We start from the raw sequence: 13,815 nt of genomic DNA, 5'->3' as shown, positions 1-13,815 counted from the left end.
TACTATAGTGGACGGGCGGTCCCTGTGCGGAGCTTGACACCTACTAAATCCACCCGTTGTGCTGAATGCACCAATAAGGCGCGAATTAGTATCCGTTGGTTCTGACTCGATTGGTACTAGTCAGACAAGCGCTCCCTTTCCAAGCGATGTGAGCTGGCGGCCGTTCGAAACCCACAGTGGGGAGAGTTCAACAAGCGCAACGCCATAACTAAGCGGAGAGAGTATATTGAAGGAGGGTCGAACGCGGCTGAGCGGTCTAGCTGGAAGAGATCATCGTGTAATGTGGGTTCGTCCAGCCGATATATATCTTGATCTGCTGCTTTGGCCGTCCTACTTGCCTCTTGGTTCGGCACACCTTTCATTCTACACCAGTACAGGATTTCCAGAGACAACTCTCCACGATGACAGTCGAGACACAAACCAACGGTGGTGTAAAGCAGAAGCTAGACTGGGCTACGTTCAGCAATGTCGTCAATGGCAAGCTCGTACAGACAAGCAAAACTCGGCACACCCCGAACCCCTCCACGCTCGAGGCAAATCCAGAAGTCCCTGTCTGCGCCCTCCAAGACGTCGACGAAGCTGTAGCTCATGCCAGGGTGGCGGCAAAGAAATGGGCAGCCACCCCACTCGCGCAGAGGCAACAAGCTGTCCTTGATTTTGCTGGTGCCCTGCGTGAACATGCTGCGGACTTTGCAGCGATGTTGACTAGAGAGCAAGGAAAGCCGGTATGTCTGCACCTGAGCATATTGCATTGTGGAAAAAGTAGCCTGCACCTTGCTAGGCTGTTTGCTGACTACCCGTTTTTGCTTCGGCGTTTAGACGTTCCTCGCACACGACGAACTCAACCGATCTGTGCAGTGGCTTGAGGACCAGGCCAAGCTGCCCTTTCCAGAAGAACTCGTGGAGGACAACAAGGAACGCATCGTGAAGACTCGTTATGTGCCTTTGGGTGAGTTACGGCCGCTCTCCTACCCCTGGAGTAGACCCATAAGCTGATTACCGTACGTCTTCACAGGAGTCGCCGTGGCCATTGTGCCCTGGAATTGTGAGTCCGCAATTTTCGCCCTAGAGATTCTCTTGTTTGCAGTGCGCTAACACTATGGAATAACTAGTTCCTGTCATGCTGGGTGCGTATAGCTAGGATTTGTTCGATCCATGGATTTACTTGCAAGAAGCAGCTCTGACTCTTTGCATGACACAGCTTGCGGCAAGATCGCACCCGCCTTAGTTACTGGCAATGCGCTCATCATCAAGCCATCGTAAGTCTGATTTGAACGGATCCCTCTTCATGTCAGTATCAATTCCATCAAAACTAATCAGACGTCTTAAATCAGCCCATTTACTCCATACTGCAACCTCAAGCTTGCCGAACTGGCCCAGCAATTCTTCCCACCGGGTGTGGTGCAGGCTCTCAGTGGTGACGACAATCTTGGCCCATGGCTCACCGCACACGAGGGCATCGACAAGGTCAGCTTCACTGGCTCGACCGCCACGGGCAAGCTTGTCATGCAGAGCTGCGCCAAGACTCTGAAACGAGTGACGCTGGAGCTGTAAGTGGTCACGATGCGCCGGAACCGGGTGTGGTGCAAACAAGGTGCTGACGGCATGCAGTGGGGGCAACGACCCTGCGATTGTGTTCCCCGATGTGGATATCGTCGATACCGCGACGAAGGTGAGTTGTCACAGCCCACAGACTGAAAATTTAGAGTTTTTGTACTAACCTTGTCGTCGCTTAGGTTGCGCAATTCTCGTTCCTCAACTCTGGACAGGTGGGAGATCCAAAGCACCATCTCCTGCATCTCGCCATGTGCTGACCTTCCATAACTTGGCATAGATCTGCGTCGCCATCAAGCGCATCTACGTGCACGCCTCCATCTACCAGCCCTTCCTCGAGGCGTTCGTCGCCGTCACCAAGTCCCTCCAGGTAGGCGATGGAATGACCGAGGGTGTGTTTGTCGGTCCCATCCAGAACAAGATGCAGTACGACCGTGTTAAGGGCTTCCTGGACGATGTGCACACGAGCAAGGCAAATGTCGCTTTCGGCGGTAGCGATGGCGCCGACGGAGCTATGGGCAAGGGCTATTTCGTGCAGCCCACTGTCATTGATAACCCGAAGGACAACTCGAGGATTGTGATGGAGGAGCCGTTTGGTAAGTACATGATCGATTGCTTTAGACCTTGACCGAGTATCCTCGAGTTCTATGACAGCAAGAAATACCAACGCAGTCACTGACCATTTTCCTTTTGCACAACAGGCCCTGTCGTCCCACTCCTAAAGTTTGACTCGGAAGAGGACGTCATCGCCCGTGCCAACAACTCAGAGGCTGGCCTTGGCGCCTCCGTCTGGTCCAAGGACCTCCAGCGCGCCGAGAGAGTCGCGTCACAGCTCGAGGCCGGAAGTGTCTGGGTCAACTCGCACCTGGACCTCCGCCCCGATGCGGCGTTTGGCGGCCACAAGAAACGCGGGCTTGGTGCCGAGTGGGGTGTCGTCGGACTGCGAGGTTACTGCAATGCGCAGACTATCACGATGCCCAAGGCTTAAGGCCATCAGCTGCAGGATTCGTAGGTCGGCCGGTCTGGCAAATTGACTAGCCCAACGCATGAGCCGTGGGCGTGTATGGAACTCGACAGTTACAAAACCAAACTAGACATGAGGACGCTGTATCGCTTTGGTTTCTGTTACTCTTGAAGTAACAATTTGACATACTTATACTTCCTTTTTGGGCACATAATCCATATATGTTTCCTTGGCTACACTTTCTCCTCGCATCGAGACCCAGCGTGAAGTAATTCAGCCGGATATCACTCACCTCTCTGTATGGCAGAATTGCCCATGAGTCTGATGCCCCAGCTGAGCATTGGTTTCCTTCTCGGCATCTGGGACGAGGATTCGGCTCGCTGATAGGAAAGCAGGTTGGTCTCGCCCTTTGGTATTGATTAGTATGCACGTGGATGGATGCTTCGTTTTATTTTCTTTTCAAATTGCAAATTTCAAATAAAAAACCAAAGAAAGAAATGAAGCCAACAAGTTCACCTCAATGGACAGTAATTGGAGGTCATGCCCATGCAGGGCGATGCAACCAATGGCGGCTCCCAATAGGCGCACGGGTACCCGTGCGTATAATATTACACGGGTACCCGTGCAGATTCTGCTTACAGCTTAGCGTGTCTTAATTCCCGCCGACATCGCAATCCTGGATCCATATCCGGGGTGCACCCATATCAGCAGAAAAGGTCTGTCTTGACCTTCGCTAGTGACCTCAGGTGCTGTTTGACCTCCGATCACAGTATGTGCGTTGCCTTACACGTATAACGTATTTGACTTAACCTTTAACTATAATACACTCATCATCATCCCGGTGAAGAACTTGCTGCTCCTCACAGTCCTGTGCCGCCCTCCTCCACACATCACCCATACCTCTTCGATTAGCTAGACCGCTTGTCGACTCCTGGGCAACCTGAACATCGATTCGCTCCGTCTCAGACCGATCCCAGTCCAAATATGCCATCATTTCTTCCCTTGTCCAGGCCCGTTCACCCTCTCGCGTTAAGCAACGCCTCGTCATTTGCTTATGGTCTAAGCACCAATCGTACTGCGCTTTACTATACCGTAATGGTAAACCCATTGCCTGCCGGTACATCTGGTTGCTCGCATAGGTACCCGGGAGTAGGGACTTCTTCCAGATCTCTCGCGTAGCGACGTATCTTTGGTAAATCGCTTTTGGGTCACTGTATTTTAAAGGCTGCTCCGGAGCTTGCTGGTGTTCTTCGGCGTACTCTGAGACGGGTTCTTTAGCTCGTCGTAAGGGCTGGTCGTTTTCTGAGAGCCGAGCTTCGATCTCTTCTAAGATCTGTTCCGTAATCCCTTCTTGGGCCGACGAGTTATTAAGAAGTTCGGGAATTGGCGACTCATGTTGAGGTCTGCACGTCGATAATTCAATCGTAGCTTCAGGTATCGACGTGTCGGCCGGCGGCTCTGGTGTTATTCGTAGCTGTTGCGATGCCGCCTCTACTCGAAGTTGTAGCTCTGCGTACTTTAGGGGGCATAATCGAGACGTCCTTGAATGACCTAGACGGTGACATCTAGTACAGGTTGAAGGTCCCTTTCGCTTAGCCGCGACTTCAACAGCTTCAAAGCCGCTAGGCTCCCTTCGGTTACTTGATCGCGGTAAAGAAGTGTTGGTACTAGTCATATCAATACGTTGGCGAGGCTCTTGGAGAAAAGGTTTCGCGCCGCTCCGGATTAGGTGCCAATGCGAATGGAAGTCTCCTAGGCAAAGGGCTTTTCCTTCGGACAACAAAGCCTCAAGTTTGTGAACGCATGGTAGGCCTTGCGACCGAGAGAATATGCCTGTACAGCGTTGTAGCGGACTGCTCGTCTGGAGAAGCTTCCGCTGCTCTTCAACCTTTCGAAGAGCCTCGTGTGATACCCAACCCCGTACTACACCATAAAGTGGACCGGAAAGTTCGATCGGAGACCGAATCTGCTGTTTTGCCTGGTTGGACCTCAGCTCCCCAAGTTGGTTTATTAGCGCATGCTTAATAGCCCTCCAGGCCTCAAACAAATCGAGTGTCGACGTTTTCAGATGACTTTTAAGAAGCGCATGGACACCTTCGACGCGCGAAGTAACAACATTACCGAAATGAGGGTAGCTGTCAACCCAGGCCTTTACAAGCTTTTCCTTATACAGGTCAAGCCATGTCTCTTTAATGTAGGCCACGTCCCGTACATGCGTTGTAATATAGCGTTGTTCAAATGTCGACATACGGATGTCGAATATTGCCTCGGTGGGAGAACGAATAATTTGGTGCCAGTGCTGGTAAAAGTCATGCCACTCTTTCAGTCTCGCAGATTTGTCGGCTTCGGAGTCCTGGAGTTGTAGCTGGATAGCGAATGAAGGCTGACAGTATCGAAGGACGGCTTTGTTCGCATGCCAAAGGCATAGCAATGAAGCAGCAGAAGGAAAGCATACTGCGATTGCGTTGATACAAGCAAGACATCGATCGGTAAGAATAACTGAAGGTAGGCGGGATTTGCTAATTTCGTAGAGTGACCGGAGGCGCTCTAGAGCCCAAACGAAATCTTCCTCGCTTTCTCCACTAAGAAATGCGAATGCGATACAGAAGGATCGTTGAGAAGCGTCTACTCCGATTATATCTAGGAGCGGCATTCCGTATTTGTTCGTTTTGTAGGTACAGTCGAGGATTAAAACATCCGGATAAGCTTGAAGATAGCTTAGCGACTCTGGATGGGCGAAAAGCACAGCCTTTACGCGGTTCTCCGAATCAAGTTGCAAACGGCTCCAGAAACCTTCATGGTCAAGCCGGTTAGCTAGGGCATTGATCGTGCTCTGCCCTTCGTACATCTCGCGCCTACTGTCCGCGATTCGGTTGTAGATATCTTGCTGCGTTGCAATCGAACTCGTGTTTTGGTGTATGTACGTTCGAATCTCCTTAGGTGCGACGCCAGCATTTGCGAGGCTAGATAGACGAGTGATCGTTTCCGTATCGAGTGCGCGATGCTTAGGATGGGCGGATGGGTGTAAACTTGGCTCGTGGTTGTGTTGGGCAAACTGCGGGTCGGGTCGGTGTCGTATTGTCCATGTGCCGCTGTCTCGTGACTCTTTTGCTAGTACAGAGAACGGACAGTTGGTACTTCGCGTAGATGTTTTTCGCTGGCGCGGTCTTCCAGAGGCGTAGTCGCGACATGATCGATCACATGCATATACGACTGAGAGCCTGCCTGTCTTTTCCTTTGTTGACCTTTTCGTAACAAAGGCGTAGCCTCTTGTGTACGCCCACTCGTTGATAGCTTTAAATAAGGTATCTCGGGACTCGTAGGTGCCTTCCGGAGGGAGACTGTCATCGGGAAATGAATGGTGGGTACTACTAGTAGCTGCCATCGGGAGACAAATCTGAGGCTAGTAATGGTAATAAAAGAAATACACGAAAGCACCTCAGCGCGCTTTGTAGCGCGTAAAGTATTGTATGCTGACAGCACCTGAGATCACCAGCGAAGGTCAAGACAGACCTTTTCTGCTGATATGGGTGCACCCCGGATATGGATCCAGGATTGCGATGTCGGCGGGAATTAAGACACGCTAAGCTGTAAGCAGAATCTGCACGGGTACCCGTGTAATATTATACGCACGGGTACCCGTGCGCCTATTGGGAGCCACCAATGGCGTGCCGCTGACTAAGCATAAGCGCCCCCTGATTGAGCGTGCTGTACTTACTTCTAAGTACGATTCACAGGCGCCCCCGCAAGCGCTGTGGTATATGTCAGCACACAAGGCAGAACCCATGGAATCCACGCAGCACGTCGTGAGGCGAAAAGGCGGCCCGCGGTCTCGCGCAGGTTGCAGCAACTGCAAGTGAGTTGAATGTCTACAGCAAACCATCCTGTCCCTCTGCCCTGAAAGCCGCAACCCCTCGGCCTTGGACTGATGAGCCAACCAGGCAGCGACGCATCAAATGCGACGAGGCGAAGCCTTCATGCCAGCGTTGCCTCAAGCGCGGTCTGACCTGCACAGGCTACACGTCTATAGTCCCAGACGCCTCAACTGCAGGCCAAGCGCAGGCTGAGCCATGCCTCAGCACATCTGCTGCTGGCAAGGGAAGCGTCACATCCTACGCGATTCCTTTCCGCGTGCCTGGCAGCCAGGCGGACCGCCAGTTGCTGCACTATTTCTGCGTCGTCTCGGCCAGCGAGCTCTCGGGCTATGTCCTCTCCGACTTCTGGACGCGGATAGTGCTTCAGCACGCCCAGCATGAGCTCGTCGTCCGCCAGGCCGTGGTTGCCCTCAGCAGTGTTCACCAGCTGCTGCACAGCCGCAAGTTCGGCTTGAAGCGCTCCCCTGACACGACTGGCGGCGGCTGGGTATATGCGCCGACAAATCAATATATTACACCCCTGATCGAGTCCAGCATCGCCTACAACAAAGCTCTGCGGTCCTTGCGCAAGTATCTCCGCAATCAAGACACTGAAGACGCCACAGAGGTCAGGGGGAGTTCCATCCCCAACATGATTGTGCCTCTCATCTGCTGTGCCGTCTTCTACTGCTTTGAAAGCGTCCAGGGCAACGTCGAGGCAGCTTTCCATCATCTCGCCGCCGGTAGAGCGATGCTAGATGGGCTAAAAGGGCAAGGAAACCCCCGCGGGGAAGTTTCGGCAGACATGGTCGCTTTAGAGAGCCTGATGGAGCGCATGGAACTTCAAGCTGCCATTTTCGACCAGCCGCGCTATGGCCGGATGGTCCTTCGCCAGCCACACTGGGACATTGAGAGCAGGATACCAGATGTGGCCAACGCCACATTTCACACGTTTGAGGACGCCCAGCATGTTTTGACTCGCCTACAGACCTCCACGATTCACTACATGTCTTTATATGCCAACCTCAGGGACTGCCCGGCAAGTTCAATTCCATTCGACGTCGTCGCGGAGAAGTCATTACTGCTCGCAGCCTTCAGTGATTGGGCTACACGGTTCGGCAAATTACTCTGCGCCTCCTCAAGGTCACCCACCGCAACCCCAAGTCTACGACACGAGAACAGCGGAGATGTCTACACGTCGCTGCCATTGCCAGGGCACGGCTGGGGAGAGGTAGAATGTTTGGCTCATTTCGATCCAGCGAGCCTGGTACCAGCCGTGGATGCAGTCCTGCCCTTGAATACAGGACCAGGCGTGCTTTACGTGCACTATTACATGTTCTGGCTCATCCTTTCGTCGAGCTTGCCTGAGGATCCAGACATCTACAACAGACCGGTGACAGTGATTGCTCCTTACCTAGATGCACAGTCATCAGCAGTGCCAGGAGCAATACGGCAAGCGAAAACCCCTGTCCAGATCATCCTGGACATTGCGGAGACGATCATTCACAGCAACGATGGTGCGCAGGCAGCCGACGCCTCCAGCTCCGATTCGGCCGCCCGGGATGCCAGGAAATCCATCAGTGTTGAGACAGGCCTCGTGGCGCCCCTGTTCCTCATGATTGTCAAATGTGACGAGGAAGCCACGGTCCTGCGTGCCGTGCAGCTACTTCAGGACGCCAGTCGGAGAGAAGGACTATACGACTCTTATGTTGTGGCTGCTGTAGCAAATAGCGTTCTAACGAGGCAGCAGCAAGCGACGTCGCACCACTTTGGTCAGTCCGCACAGCATACCCACGCGGCCTCGGTTGTGGGAGGGCCGTCTGAGGCTGGCTCGCCGAGAAGCGAGCCTGCAGTACGAGACCTTGAGCAGCGCAGCCCCTATGGGACGACAATGGGCGATTTGTGTGAATTATCCGCCCGATGCCCAGGAGGTCAGACAGGTGCAGGTGGCGTGGACGAGATAGCTAAAATCTTGGGGGTTTTCTAGTAGTGTAGAAATCAACACCATTGCATTGCGGGGAAAATATTATAAGCTACTCGTGAAACCAAACAATAAAGCGATATGCCAGCCATATACATGGACTCGAATGGCGCGATCTGTCTGAAGCAATGGACGAAAAGTACGTAAGTGACTTAGATTGGCGACTCCAATGCTTAATCCCTCCAAGCGGCAACAAAGTCGTCTTGCTTAGTTCTTCTTGCCCTCTTGCTCCGTACCCAGAGCTCGTATCATAGCCGAGTAGAAATTCTAATTAGGTCAGCCGTTGTTGTGTCTCATGAGTGAGGGCAAACGCAGGACATCACTCACATTCTCCCAGCCAACACCAACCATTTGTGGGCCCCAGCTCAGCCACCAAGGCACTGGATACTTCTTCAGCACTACACGGGCCTCAGAGTCGGCCACTTCTGGGTTGAGCACGACATCGGAGGGCAGCGACGGGCAGGCGCAAGCCCCGCGGCCAATGCCGACGAGGTCGGTCCCGCCGCCAGCCACGGCCTCTTCCATCCCTGTGCGACTGTGGAAGCCTCCTGTCACCATGAGTGGGACATCAGGAAAGGAGGCACGGAATGACTCAGCAAAGCTGAGAAAGAAGGCTTCGCGAGCCTTTGTGCGGGTCGACTTCGGTGGGCCGTTGGCCTGTGACAATGCATGGGTATGTCAGCTGCGCTGGACAACGCCGACACGAGACAAGAAAAAGACAAGCAATAAAGCGTGTCACCTAGACACAACGTACCATCCGGGGATTTTCCATTGTGCCACCGCTGACATTGACGTAGTCGACTCCCGCCGCAGCGATTGCGCCAAACTGATCAACGCACTCTTGAAGCTGCTTCTCCGTGTTCATCACGTGCCCTTCCTTGGTCGCCTGAGCACTACGGTCAGTCTGATAGTCGACAGAGTTAAGCTTGATCCCAACGATGAACCCGTCCGGCACAGCCGCCTTGACCGCCTCGATCACCTGCACTGCAAATTTCGTGCGATCCAGCGCTGATCCACCATACTCGTCTGTCCGTTGGTTCGACTCGGCAGACAAGAACTGCGAGATCAGGTACCCGTGAGCGCCGTGAAGCTCGACACCATCAAACCCGGCCTCGGCCATCAGCCTGGCCGCACTGGCAAATTTCCCCACAATGTTGTCAATATCTTCGCGCGTCATCTCGCGTGGCGTGCCGGTCATCAACGCGGCCAGGGCGCGGGCGATGAAGCCGTCCCCAAAGGATATGCGTATTGGGCTGGGAGCGATGTTCTTGCCGCCGCGGCCGGGGATGAGAATGCCTGCACGGCCAGGGTGGCACAGCTGCGCAATAATTTTGGTGCCGTTGGCGCGGGCGGCGCTAGCAAAGGCCTTGAGCTTCGCGACTTGGACTTCTCGGGAGACGGTATCGTTGTTGACGAGGAGCATGCCCGGGAAAGACATGCCTTTGGGGTCGATCATGTAATTTCCTAATCCAACAAAGGACTCGATTCGTTAGTTTTCTGAGACAGCACGCCGTATGCTTTGGCTGGACTCCAAGGCGCAACGAGGGTTTATCGCACCAGTGATCAGCATGCCCCAACCGCCCTGTGCCCAGCGAGAGTAGTTCGTGATGAGGCCGTCACCAGGGAGGCAGTCTGGTTCCATGTAGCCTTCGGCCATGGCTGACTTCACAAGGCGGTTGCGGATCGTGGATCCATTAGGAAACGTGAAAGGCTTGTTGATGTGGAGGGTTTCCATGGCGGAGTTCGGCCACTTGAAAAAGCTGGGACAGAGGTGTACCGGAAGAAAGGAATGAGCATTGGTTCACGAAATCACTGTTCTCCGAAGTCTAGAAAATGTGCCTGGAATTTATATCTGAATGCCCGTCAAACAAGCCAGTATGGAGGCCCTTGGCCAGTCATTAGCGGACGAACTCAAGTCGCGGAAGCGTCTATGATACCGCTGGCGTCGAGACTAGGTCCCCACCAGGTCATTCGGTGGAAGAGAAATTGAAATACACGAGTCTCAGATTCCCAAGGTTCCTATCATTTTCGAAGGCAGGCGTGGGGCCGGAGCTGGCCGGGGTTCGAGAAACTGAAATACACGAGGGCCGGAAAGGTGGGGACGGCACGACATTGGTCCTAGATCCGCGCACGCATCAATCTGATTGGTTCGGTCACTTATTAGCCCCATTTAACTGTCTTCTAGCCAAGTCCGTTCCAATATGTCCCGGAGCGCGAGAAGGGTGACAGTACCGAATGAATCGCAAGACTACCCAGTGTTAGATAGTTACATCTGCTATACAACAAAAACGGATGTTCACTGGGTCTTCCGCATAGGGCCAATCTCCACTATATATCTTATCTCGCAGTTACTCAAATAACTACATAAAATCGGTGTGTAGCGGGCACCCCCTGAGGGTAATAACTGGTAGCACTATACTTTACCATACGAGCCGCTGTGGCTTTCTCGCGTTGGATGAAGAGAGCAGGCAGACGGTGCTTACTCAAGTAGCCCGCTTGCTTACTTCGACAGCACACCATTTGGCCCAGTAGCCTCTCTCCCGGGCGCTGCTTTTAGTTACCCCTCGGAGCTCTGTGCGGAGGGCTCCGTGGCTTGAACTTGAACTCTCTATCCTGGAGAGACTCGGGCGTCATTACAGCGTTTCTTGGGCTGCGTCGGAAGGACCAACCACTCGGTCGCTCCCGTGAAGTTCGACAGATGAGTTGCATAAACATTTAGAATATCAAGTCACCTTATGGTATCGCTAACACGGTAGCTTCTATGGGCATCCCTCTCAAAACATCCATTACTAAGTATGCTGCGTTGAAAGTGCATCCGGAACCTTTCCCTACGATACCGCCTAGAAAGGTTTTTGCCAGACTGTTTAGTTCCTTTTCTGATATCCAGCAAACAGTTCCTGAAAGTACACATACGAAGTGGTTACCAAAAAGGACCCTCACAATTTCCGCATAATAATGTGGGTTTTCGGAAACCCGAATGAAATAAACAGATAACTAGTCAAAAATGATAAATGTACGCTTTTGGTAGCAATTGAAGCAATGAAGGAACTACTGCGACATCTTGACGTGGTACAGGCTAGAGAGAACCGTGACTCTGTATGTATCTAGCCTTGGGTAACACTGTGTCGTCCATAACCTATGACCTAGATTCAAGAAGCGGAAGCCAAGCACCAAACCCAATCTTCCTGCCGGGAGAAGACTGGGTTTCGGTACCTCCCACAGCCCGCGAAACAGTTGCGTTCCACTCCTCGACACTCGCTGCCACCCTCTCGTCCTTTTCCAACACGCCCTTCTGTGCCTCCTCGTCCTCTGCTGCCTTCTCCGCCTCTTTTCTCGCCATCTCCGCCAGGAACATCGCGTACCGCGACTTCTTGTTATGAATCCCGCACTCCGTCTTCCCTTGCCCCTTCCATCTACCCTCTCTCTCCCCTTCGCCTTCCTTGACCGGGCTGGTGGAATGCCAGTCCCCAACACTGCGATACCCCTTGTCGAGGAGCTCGTTGTAAGGCACCCCGTTCTCGTCAATATACGTCTTGACCTGCTCAAATGTCCAGCGGGCAAGCGGGTTGATCTTGATCATCATGCTGCTGCTGCCCTTGTTGGTGTCAGCAGGGTCGGCGGGCACGACCTCTAGCACGGGCATCGCTCCGCGCTCGCCGCCCTGGGAACGCCGGCGGCCCGTGATCACGGCCGCGACGTCGAGGTCCCGCTCCGCGCGCTGCTGCGGCTCGACCTTGGCGAGGAAGTCGTACCGCTCGGGATCGGTCGTCCACAAGTCCGGGGAGTTGTGGAGTGCGGCGAAGTCTGCGGCTGTCGAGCAGGATTGTGGCTTGTAGGTGTGGATTGTGAGGGGAGCTGCGGACGAATAGTGCTTCTTGATGCGGTCGACCAGGGCGTAGGTCTCAGGGAAGTGGTGCAGGGTGTCGAGGAAGATGAGTTCAGGCTGTTGAGGGATTGCTGGAGAAGTGGAGGTGGAGGTGGGCGTAGCGAGTTTGTGCAGCATGTCCAGAATGACGAGCCCGGTCAATCCAAAGGCTGTGGTCTGATAGAGATTCGGAAAGAGAAGCGTGCACATCTGCAGAATTGCTTGGGGCTCCATGGTCTCGAAACGGGCATTGAGGTGGTCAAGGTGTGTGGGTGTGAGGTGAATCAGGGGCTCGGGTGGAGGCAAGGTTGGTGATGACCCAGCTGAGCACGCGGAGAACTGGGATGCAGAGTCTGAGTCGTCAGCTTCTATATCAAGATCCTCATGCTCTCCACGGAACGACATCTCCTCGAGGTGCAAGTCATTATCGACCACTGAAATGGTTTCGACTACATCCTCGTTGTCATCGTGGACCGTGATGGAGGTGACGCCATGGCCGTGCTGGATTTTGAGTGGCGAGTATAGCTCCGTGCGCAGGGGAGAGAAACGTTCTCTCAGTGGGGATGCCAGCAGTGGCATCTCGAGCGTTGTTTGCTGGAGTCTGGGGGAGTCCATTGTGTCGGGGCGATGTTGTGACTGCAGGGGTGCGATGTTGCAATAGGGTAAAAAAAAAAAAAAAAAAAACTAATGATGCGGATCCAGCCGCGAGAAAAGAATAGATGGAGTTGGAATTGGATTCACAGAAGACCACAGACTACAACGGAGAAGGTGGTTATCCTCCAGACACGGCTGCCACTACTTATAAGCTGGCACTCGCGAGTATCGAGCTACAGAACTGGGACTTGAGATCGACCGGCCACTGCTGATCCAAGCTCATGCCTCTCGCCGCCAAGTAGCATCGTTAGCATTCGTGGCTGGCTTGGGGTAGATAGTGGAGCTTGGTTCCAGTCGGCGATTCATTGCAGTTGCTCAAATCAGACCATTGCTGAAGAGTTGTGAGTCGTTGTGGCCATACTTCTGCTCAATAGTGGTGTTACTATCAAAAAGGCTCAGACAAGGGATTGAAGCGTGTTTGGCCTCAGAAATCGAGCTCGCAGGCATCGAGCTGTTTCGCGTGTGGATCGCGGACCGCCTGCCAAGCCTGCACTGATCAGTAGGTGAGATGAGCTGCCCGCGGCAGTCGGACTGCGATGCCCGCCATTCCAGGGATGCCCAGTCATGACCATTCGGCTACAGACCAAATACTAGGACAATGGGCAAAGACGGCAGTCTCGACACGGAGTCAGGGAAGCCCCTAGTCCCTACTCGCCAAGCGCCTTATGGAGAATGCCCCCCCTCCGGGGTGGGTGGGGGTTACACTACTCCATTTTTATCTCTGATCTTAACATCCTCGTATAAGGTTGTATCAAAGCCGTGACAGGGGCAGAGAAACAACTTTGAATAAGGTATGTACGCTCCACAACAAGTGCGGCTCGGCGGATATCGGACGCTGGTCGCGCCCATAGCCCAGGCACAGTATGTCACACTTCGAGCAGAAGGCACGCGTACAGGAGTTCGCTAGATAGCGAGGAATAGTCTGAGGCAAAGCGTGTCTCTG

At 53.6% G+C, this 13,815-nt stretch overlaps 4 protein-coding genes across 4 annotated transcripts; 2 read left to right on the top strand and 2 right to left on the bottom strand.

Annotated features, from left to right (window-relative positions):
- Positions 1–401: 401 nt before the first annotated feature.
- On the top strand, positions 402–2,628 carry B0I36DRAFT_397550 (aldehyde dehydrogenase; the record flags this gene model as incomplete). The annotated part of the gene is made up of 8 exons (XM_046161584.1): positions 402–725; positions 820–949; positions 1,016–1,045; positions 1,202–1,259; positions 1,335–1,550; positions 1,612–1,672; positions 1,835–2,150; positions 2,256–2,628. 8 exons carry the CDS (start codon positions 402–404, stop codon positions 2,540–2,542), a joined length of 1,422 nt encoding a protein of 473 aa, XP_046005131.1. The 3' UTR covers positions 2,543–2,628.
- Positions 2,629–6,276: 3,648 nt separating this feature from the next.
- Positions 6,277–8,445, top strand: B0I36DRAFT_338331 (uncharacterized protein; the record flags this gene model as incomplete). The annotated part of the gene is made up of 2 exons (XM_046155743.1): positions 6,277–6,374; positions 6,460–8,445. 2 exons carry the CDS (start codon positions 6,280–6,282, stop codon positions 8,357–8,359), a joined length of 1,995 nt encoding a protein of 664 aa, XP_046005130.1. The 3' UTR covers positions 8,360–8,445.
- On the bottom strand, positions 8,446–10,088 carry B0I36DRAFT_436245 (NADH:flavin oxidoreductase/NADH oxidase; the record flags this gene model as incomplete). Its single annotated transcript, XM_046162809.1, has 4 exons — positions 8,446–8,620; positions 8,681–9,010; positions 9,108–9,817; positions 9,911–10,088. The coding sequence occupies 4 exons, from the start codon at positions 10,086–10,088 to the stop codon at positions 8,561–8,563; spliced, it is 1,278 nt and encodes a 425-aa protein (XP_046005129.1). The 3' UTR covers positions 8,446–8,560.
- Positions 10,089–11,666: 1,578 nt separating this feature from the next.
- B0I36DRAFT_224812 (Phosphoadenosine phosphosulfate reductase family-domain-containing protein) lies at positions 11,667–12,509 on the bottom strand (the record flags this gene model as incomplete). The annotated part of the gene is made up of 1 exon (XM_046149059.1): positions 11,667–12,509. A coding segment is annotated over one exon (843 nt), but the record flags the coding sequence as incomplete, so codon positions are not given.
- Positions 12,510–13,815: the final 1,306 nt, after the last annotated feature.

Source organism: Microdochium trichocladiopsis (genome assembly GCF_020744255.1).
Source record: "Microdochium trichocladiopsis strain MPI-CAGE-CH-0230 chromosome Unknown B0I36scaffold_13, whole genome shotgun sequence".
Classification (NCBI taxonomy): Eukaryota; Fungi; Ascomycota; class Sordariomycetes; order Xylariales; family Microdochiaceae; genus Microdochium; species Microdochium trichocladiopsis.
Note: the sequence above shows the minus strand (reverse complement) of the source record. Positions and strands in the feature narration are given on the sequence as shown.